We start from the raw sequence: 9,577 nt of genomic DNA, 5'->3' as shown, positions 1-9,577 counted from the left end.
TTAGCAGTGCCCTTTCCTCCTGCGTGATGTAGGTCCTCTGGCATTTTCTTCCAAAAGGAGGTCTGTTTTGTCACAATTGAAGACTTGTTTGGGGAGGAATCTTTCAGCCTCTACATACTCCTTGAATTCATCAACGAATTCTTCGGCCACGTTTCTGAACTTGCAGCCTTAACACATTGTACGTCAGATGGCTTCTTGAATTTACCGAACCAGCCTCTGCTGGCCTTAAATTCACTAACAGCAGCAATCGTTCCAGGCATTTTCTTTACGAGATCCACATGCAACTACCTTACCTTTTGAACATCAAAATGGTATAGGCAACAGTTAGGCAACTTTATTCCGAAACGTTTCGCCTACTGTGTAGGCGAAACGTTTCGGAATAAAGTTGCCTATGTGTCTTACCTACCTACCTTACCTTTTCACAAATTTATACTCCAAAACACTATCTCCCACTAACCGTTTTTCATTGGTCCACACCAACAACTTCTCTATCATCGATTGTTTGCAATCTGTTTCATTAGCACATACCCCTTTAGCAACATCAGCTTCCTTGATTTCTTTTTTTCTTTGCCAAGATGGAACTGATTGTTTATGCGGATTTCCAGTACATTCTGGTGAAATCGGCCACCCGTATGGCACTTTCGTACTTAGCTATGACATCTTTTTTAAATTCTATTGTTTCTTTTGCCTTCTTTCTCAAAGGGCTGGCACTCGGAACTTTCTTTAGTCCCGTGGTGGCTTATTTAGCAGTTGCGCTCTATAAAAAGAAATGTTTTGGCTGAATGTGCGGGGCGATGCTCGCTCAACGATTAACAAAGGCAGACTAAGTCACTCAGTGCTTGAGTGGGGTAGTGACGCAGGTGGATGCATTCAGTACGGACCATTGTCAACTCTACGAAAACAGGCAAAATTTCGACAGGAGTCGTCGAAAACCAAGGTTCCACTGTACTCGTTTTAACTTGACACAAGCGTGTCGAGTGCTTATGCTCGGCTTTCATTTAATTTCATTTTGTTGACGTTTGTAAAATATTTTTACTGTACTCGGTGACCTACATAGTAAAAGTGCTCTGAAAATATCACTACTGTCTTAGTTTAGACAGGATATGGGTGTCTGGCCCTCTTACAATCCCAGAGATAATCCCTGGACACTAAGGATAAGCTAAGGGCACCTCACCCAGTTCTTTATTTGCAGGTGTCCTTGGCCCTCCTGTGGGACTTTGGGCACGTTGACTGATAAGACAGTACGAAAATTTTAGGCTAATGCTGTTAACAATACTATGACCATAGCTGATACTCAATTTTAAGCAGAAAATGGGCACACCTTACTGTTAACCAACACACAGTATACCATTTTGTAACTGCTGTTTAATTAAAAATTTGACTAGAACATCTGATTATAATCTGTAATTTTAGGCTCTAATTTTAGTAGTAAAGAGGAAATGTTAATGTCCATGGGGAATGTGTTCAGACACTTAACTTTTGAATAGTTTTCAGGAATGCACTAAACTGGGTCCATATTAATACTATGTATTGGAGAGCACTGTTTTTGGATGTACCCTAACTTTTTAACAAAGTAACCTATTATACATCCACTATTATTACAATCAGAACTAAATACTAAACCCTCAAGGGTCACACCTTCACAAACTTTTAACTCTGGCAACTTCAGCACTGACCAATAATTGTTTTAAGCTGTACATGCATACTTTTCAAGAGGGTAATGAAAATGCTTTTTTTTTTTTTTTTTTTTTTTTTTTTTGTAATGTTGATTATAAAACTTCCCGTCACTTTTAGATGGACTGCAAGTTAGATATCTTCTGTCCTGATCTATCTGTACTTGGATGTGGATGATTCTTGGTATTATCGTCCCTGTTTTGGACCCAGGTGACAAGTGAACTACATAGGCACCACACAAGGATTGCTAAACATGCAGGGCACTCGCCTAACTCAACACAGTGGTCTTCAAGGGGTTCTGATGCTGTTGAAGGATTCTTGATAAGGAGTTGAAACTATTCTCCCCATCCTTATATCAGACCCGTTTTCCCCCCTCGCCCCTTCAGTTTCCCACGTGTTATGAACCTTACGAGTTTAATATTTTCCATAAACAAAGCCAAACAGTCATCCCTGCCCTACGTCATTAATTGGTTTCAGAGCTGTGACTTAACCCGACCTTTGGTGTAAACTGGGTTATGTCACTGCTCTTGGAACCAATAAATGTGCCTTAAAATGACGATAAATACAGTAAAGTGTAAATAGCTCGTGAAAGAATATAACTATTGCTAAACTTTAAAGAACACTAAAAACACAGTCATACGTTTTAAAGAATAATGAACAAAAAAATTGACATGTTGCTGAATAAAGCAATGATCACTGAACTGAAATTCTCTAGAAAAGTGGCGTAAAGGCGAATTTGACGTAGGCCAAAATGACAGAGTACGACTATATTTAAGGTTGAAGGGTGTGTGCAGTTAAATTTACACTGCACTCGAGAGGACCAGAGTTATTAGATCTGTCCCAAGGAAATAAATTATAATAATGCGCTAAACCCACTATCCCCCCCACCCACCCCCGTCAAGGGAGGCTCCCTGATGCCCATTGGCCTGGCTGTCAAAGCTCACTTCACACACTGAAGGTCCAGGTTTGCTTCCCAGCAGGGTAGAAACATTCGATGTGTTTCCTTACACCTGCTGTCCTGTTCACCTAGCAAGTAGGTACCTGGGTGTCAGTCGATTGGTGTGGGGTGTATCCTGGGGGGGGGGGGGGTTTAAGATTGAGGACTCCAGCGGAAATCAAGTCCCTCGACACACTGCCTTTCTTGGATTATGCTGGGTGGCTAACACTCTGGGGTTAAAAATCTGAACAAAATCTTATCTGAGGAACACTTTGTGTAAGGAATTAACCTATGCCCCAATTCCTTGAATAGTCTGAATGCCTTCTATTACCTTGGGTGTTGTAAGATCCCCTACAGGTAGTGCTCACTGAATGTAATAATAAATTCCAGATGATGTATCGACCAAAACTAATGGAGGGAACACTCCCAACTAAGATATATAATTTAGAACAATGCATCCCCTCCATGATGCTGGTGAGGGGTTCATGATCTAAGGAATTGGACCTTGAATCAAGACTGAATGTCTTGAATTTCCCCAGGCACTGTATGGCCCCCTATGGGTTAAGCCCTCCCCATGCCTGTAATAACTGCAGCAGCAGTAAAGTAAAAAATTATGAAATATGATTTGCAATCTCATAACACTTGTATTACAATCAAAATTAAGTGCTAAACCATCAGGGTCATACAGCAAACACTACTGTATAAAAAAAAAAAATAGGATCTGAACCCACTAAGAGCCAGTCTATATAAATTTTTCACCAGGTATATCCCCACCCCCACCCTTTTTAAATTTTGATTTGAAACTTACAAACCTCTGGATTATTCAGTGTTGCACAGTATATGGGAATCTGCTTTAATACTTTCAGGGTCAAGACCCCTGATCTCAAATTTGCTCTCAAAGTTGAATTTTCAAAATGAAAATAAAAATTATGATATGAGAGAATTTTTTTCTAAAGGTAATGAAACCGAAAGTACGAAATTTGACGAAAAACTTTTGAATTGCGCTCTTGCAAAGTTAGCAATCTCGGTAATATTTATGCATCAGCGATTTTGCCCATTTTGTGCCCCATTTTTGGCTAATTCCATTGTTCGTCTACCAAACTCGGCTCTTTTGCTAGTATTCCCTTTATTGAATGAGAGAAGAAAGTGCCCATTTACCCATTTCAACTACCCAATAGTGATCAGTAATTTGACCAATTTCACAAGTCAAAAATTGCCAATTTAAAAATAGGGTCCAGAATAAACAATGTAGACATTCCTGGCACTAAAAACATTTACTCTGTTCCTTAGTCACATCTCCAGGCCATTCTTATATTATGCATGCTTTCCATTTTGAATTTTTATCCCCTCGAGGGAGGTTCCTTGATGCTGGTGAGGGGCTCTTGATCTAGAAGATTTACTGTTATGAAGACTACTGCATTATTATAATAATTGTATAAATAATGTCAGTGCATTCCTAAATGAGTATTAGACTGGCAAGCTGGACGCGTATTGGATAAGTGACGTCGCCTGTATACTCTGGAATATTGGCAATAATCAAACATTTCCGCTACTCTGAGCTCAATTTCAAGCTACCTTCAGTCCTGAAACCAATCAAAATCATCTCTATTTCTGTATTATATCTTCTATCAAATGAGACCAAGAAACCGAGAATACAACCATAAAGACCATATGAAAATATACAGCAGTCCCTATTTTAAACCAAAAACTTGTTTTTTTTTTTTCATTATGCACTGCATGCTGCAGGATTATTTTTTTTTATATGGTGCACACTTGCTGCATAGACGTATTCTTTCATATCAAAGCCCAAATTTAACGCTCACAGCTTATCTGAACTGAGTTCATGGCGTTGTACTACAGGACCAACACTGGCTTCAAAACCATTGTATAACGGGACCGACAACGAAAGGGTTGAAGGCACCTCACGGAGGGCAGCCAGAATAAGTGTATTAGGGTATTTAAGTAAAAAATTAGGTTTACTCTTATGAAATGTTTGAGTTTCCAGCACACATTCATGAGCAGTTTTACACTGCCATCAAAAAGTGGAGAAATACCAGCCACTTATAGGAGGCTGAAAAATGAACTGCAGAATATACATAATTTAACTTCATTACTATATCATGAATACCAGGATGGCCAAAACCTAGAAAACAGATTAGAAACAGCAAGCCTCGACTGTGAAAAATCACAGGCCTAAAATTGCTCTGGCAGTCTGGATTAACAAATGAAGCAGAGGTGGAAACAATGAATATGACTGCAACAAGTAGTGCACACAACAACTATGCAAATTATCATTTTAAACTAGGTATTTTTAAATCACAATGAGCAAAAAAAAAAAAAAAGCATATTGTTTAATTATAGGATTGGAACTATTGGTATATTTTCAAGTACATGTATATACCCAGTAGTTGGGCAACATCATTTGATTAATTTGGTTTCAAAATAATGTTCTCAGATCCATAACCATTACACCGTAGATGAAAAATACTAAACATTTATTAAGAGAAAATCATCAGGTCACTGGAAAAACACTGAAATAAAACCAAAACCAAATCAAAACTTTTTACGAATAAAAAGTTGCTTTTCACTACTAGTAGCTTCTTCTGGAGGCTTAGTCTGAAAGATTTCGTTTGTGGGATCACCACGATAAGGCTCCTTGGGCGCTCTTCTCTTAAAGCCTTCTTTCTGATGTACTTTCTTAATGTATTTGGAAGCCCCAACCTTACGTTTCTCACGTCGCATCTGTTAAAAAATTTTATATTCAGTTTCTTAAGGATTAAGAAAATAATCCTTATAGTAATGTGAAATTAATTTTAAGATGTTGTAAAGAATTGTAATTTAGAAAAATAGCCTGCATAAAATGCTAGAAAATTATTTTTATATAAACTAGATCAAGTGTTTACATTGAAGCACATATGTGAACAGTATTTAGATAAAGGTAGGGAAGTTTTTATTGCATTTATGGATTTAGAAAAGGCATATGATAGAGTGGATAGAGGAGCAATGTGGCAGATGTTGCAAGTATATGGAATAGGTGGTAAGTTATTAAATGCTGTAAAGAGTTTTTATGAGGATAGTGAGGCTCAGGTTAGGGTGTGTAGAAGAGAGGGAGACTACTTCCCAGTAAAAGTAGGTCTTAGACAGGGATGTGTAATGTCACCATGGTTATTTAATATATTTATAGATGGGGTTGTAAAGGAAGTAAATGCTAGTGTGTTCGGGAGAGGGGTGGGATTAAATTTTGGGGAATCAAATTCAAAATGGGAATTGACACAGTTACTTTTTGCTGATAATACTGTGCTTATGGGAGATTCTAAAGAAAAATTGCAAAGGTTAGTGGATGAGTTTGGGAATGTGTGTAAAGGTAGAAAGTTGAAAGTGAACACAGAAAAGAGTAAGGTGATGAGGGTATCAAATGATTTAGATAAAGAAAAATTGGATATCAAATTGGGGAGGAGGAGTATGGAAGAAGTGAATGTTTTCAGATACTTGGGAGTTGACGTGTCGGCGGATGGATTTATGAAGGATGAGGTTAATCATAGAATTGATGAGGGAAAAAAGGTGAGTGGTGCGTTGAGGTATATGTGGAGTCAAAAAACGTTATCTATGGAGGCAAAGAAGGGAATGTATGAAAGTATAGTAGTACCAACACTCTTATATGGGTGTGAAGCTTGGGTGGTAAATGCAGCAGCGAGGAGACGGTTGGAGGCAGTGGAGATGTCCTGTTTAAGGGCAATGTGTGGTGCAAATATTATGCAGAAAATTCGTAGTGTGGAAATTAGGAAAAGGTGTGGAGTTAATAAAAGTATTAGTCAGAGGGCAGAAGAGGGGTTGTTGAGGTGGTTTGGTCATTTAGAGAGAATGGATCAAAGTAGAATGACAAGCATATAAATCTATAGGGGAAGGAAGGCGGGGTAGGGGTCGTCCTCGAAAGGGTTGGAGAGAGGGGGTAAAGGAGGTTTTGTGGGCAAGGGGCTTGGACTTCCAGCAAGCGTGCGTGAGCATGTTAGATAGGAGTGAATGAAGACGAATGGTACTTGGGACCTGACGATCTGTTGGAGTGTGAGCAGGGTAATGTTTAGTGAAGGGATTCAGGGAAACTGGTTATTTTCATATAGTCGGACTTGAGTCCTGGAAATGGGAAGTACAATGCCTGCACTTTAAAGGAGGGGTTTGGGATATTGGCAGTTTGGAGGGATATGTTGTGTATCTTTATATGTGTATGCTTCTAAACTGTGTATTCTGAGCACCTCTGCAAAAACAGTGATAATGTGTGAGTGTGGTGAAAGTGTTGAATGATGATGAAAGTATTTTCTTTTTGGGGATTTTCTTTCTTTTTTGGGTCACCCTGCCTCGGTGGGAGACGGCCGACTTGTTGAAAAAAAAAAAATAAATAAATAAACTAAGGAGTGTGACTAGAACCTTTTAAAACAGAAAAACCATTCTAAGCATGAAGAACACGTCAGCATTCCAAAATATAAAGAAAAATTATCATCCTGTAAGAGCAATGCGGAGACAGTCGAGTTTGTCATCTGCCAAATATGAAGTGGTTAAAAGTTATTAGGCAGAAACTAATAATAATCAGAGAACCCTCTGGGATTGGTTGGTGACAGGCTTTAGGTAGTATTCACTATAGATAAAAGTTTTAGCACAAATAAATTGCAGATGGAGGAGGACTTAGAAAAGGTAGGGGAATGTAGACCAAGTGTTTACACTGAAGTGAATAATATTTAGATAAAGGTAGGGAAGTTTTTGTTGCTTTTATGGATTTAGAAAATACATTAGATAGGGAAGCAATGTGGCAGATGTTGCAAGTGTATGGAAAAGGTGGTAGGTTACTGAAAGGTGTTAATTAAGTTTTCATGAGGCTCAGGTTAAGGTATGTAGCAGAGAGGGAGATTACTTCACAGTGAAAGTAGGCCTTAGACAGAGATGCATGATATCACTTTGGTTGTTTACCATTTACAGATGGGGTTCTAAAAAAGTGAAGAGTAGAACAGTTTCACATGATAATTAATGTGTGTGCAATAGTGTCTGGTAGTGAAAGCATGAGCCTCAGTGGAATAAGCAACTTTTAAACTACAATTTCTTGCCACTATAAATGTTAGTAAAATTGCTAAGAAAAATTTAAAAGGTAGCCAAACTCAAATTACTTTCTTATGCTGGAATTAATTTAAGATTATCACTGTGGAGCCACTTTGGTTCTTTATAGGCAATGAGTTACTCTTTATAAATGAAATTTGTAAATAAATAAGCTTTTAACAGAAAATGGATAAAATATAAACTTATTTTAATGCACAGATTTTGTTACAGTGGATAACTAGCTGAGATGTATACAAAACATAATTTATCTATGCAAAACCAAAAGGCCAATTATCTTACCACATTGGGGTTTATAAAATGTGGGTTCTCCCAAAAAGTAATTCCTCCAAAACTGCTATCAAACACCTTAATCGGGTCTAGAACAAATCTGGGACCTGTGAAAATAATGTGATCATATTAATATATCTCCAATCATTCTTTATACTACTGTATCTAACTATCCACTAGCCTCTTTACTCTAAATGGTATACAAGTTGCACTGTCACACAAAAAAAATACAATGTACTCCCAACTTAGTTTATATTTACTGAAAATTTACACTACTTGAAGGGTGGATAAATATTTCCCTTAGTTTAGTTCAGTGTTTCATCAGATTCCTATAAACAATCATATGCTCAATTTTATACATGGTCCATCACAGATTCAAACCATCTAAGATATGAAATGAATCAGTAATTTACTTTTATTTTCAAATTTCCATGAACCCATTCTAGTGTTCCTGTCTTTTGTTCATGAGCCAGACAGGGTCGTGATTAGTGAATGAAGGTTTGAGCTTCTACCACTGAATGACAAGAAATACAACATGAACCCATTCACCAATTGCAGGTTTCATTTTACTCTTATACTGGTGAACAGTTCTTGATTCAAGGAATTGGAGTTACCCTATCTCTATCCTCAGATCAAACCTGACTATCTCCCATTCCCATGAACTCCATGAGTTTAGATAATGATAATAATAATAATAATATTAAAAATAATCCCTTTTTGTGGTTAAGCCCCTAAATATATTTCACAAGTCTACATTAAAACAATTCTCTCCTCTAGCCTCTACATTTATATAATAATAATCTCATCTACTTTATAGACATTTAATATAACTTTCGTTTATAATTTCAAAAAATTAGTCTTTCTTCTGTTACACATGTAAAGTACAAACAGCCTTCTCAAAGTCAGCTATCTTCTAAGATATTTTTAATTAGTATGCTAAGTCACAGTCACAGAAGCAGCCAGTATTCTGAGGCATAACTTACAGGAAAACTGGTTTCGAGACAGAAATCTGTGGCAAGTTAAAAGGTGGCTGATTATCAAGTTAATTTCATATTAAGTTAAATTCTTCAGCCATAAAACAGGACTCTTCATTTTATTTTCTAATGCAAATTTCCTGCAACTTCTGGAGACTGTTGTCTAATAAAGCAGAGCTACACTAACTTTTCATTATAAAGGAAGAACAATACTTAGAATTAAAAAACTGAACAAAAGTAATAAAACCACTAACCAATCTCAGAGAGCTTCCCATCCATTCCTAATATTTCATAGTTGCGGAACCAAATTTTATTATCTAGGATGGAGAAAGTTAAAACATGGTCATGAAAAGGTTGGCTTTTTGGGTGGTGGTTTGGGGTACCAAAACTCTGCACAAAAAGCTCCTTCATCACTGACCAATGGGGTTCATCAAAGGCAGGATCAAAACTTAAGAATGGTCTTGATCCCTTTAGACAATTGCCAGTCATCTTGAGTTCTTTCATGGTGTGTGCTGAAAATTAAGAACATAAGACAACAATTATAGTTTTGTTTGAAAAAAAAAATTCTATGAAATTCTACGAAGTTTCACACTCTGAGAGGAAATTTTCAATACGTATAGTA

At 37.2% G+C, this 9,577-nt stretch overlaps 1 protein-coding gene across 1 annotated transcript in view; it reads right to left on the bottom strand.

Annotated features, from left to right (window-relative positions):
- Positions 1-1,778: 1,778 nt before the first annotated feature.
- Positions 1,779-9,577, bottom strand: part of LOC128700864 (ribosome biogenesis protein BRX1 homolog) — a 39,545-nt gene continuing 31,746 nt past the window's right edge. Inside the window, exons 4-6 of the mRNA XM_053794325.2 lie at positions 9,210-9,467; positions 7,994-8,088; positions 1,779-5,353 (exon numbers count right to left, since the gene is read on the bottom strand). Coding sequence (XP_053650300.1) covers positions 5,165-5,353; positions 7,994-8,088; positions 9,210-9,467 — 542 coding nt within the window. The 3' untranslated portion in view covers positions 1,779-5,164. The remainder of the gene's footprint in view (positions 5,354-7,993; positions 8,089-9,209; positions 9,468-9,577) is intronic.

Source organism: Cherax quadricarinatus, chromosome 20 (assembly GCF_038502225.1).
Source record: "Cherax quadricarinatus isolate ZL_2023a chromosome 20, ASM3850222v1, whole genome shotgun sequence".
Classification (NCBI taxonomy): domain Eukaryota; kingdom Metazoa; phylum Arthropoda; class Malacostraca; order Decapoda; family Parastacidae; genus Cherax; species Cherax quadricarinatus.
This window is presented reverse-complemented; position numbering and strand designations above follow the sequence as displayed.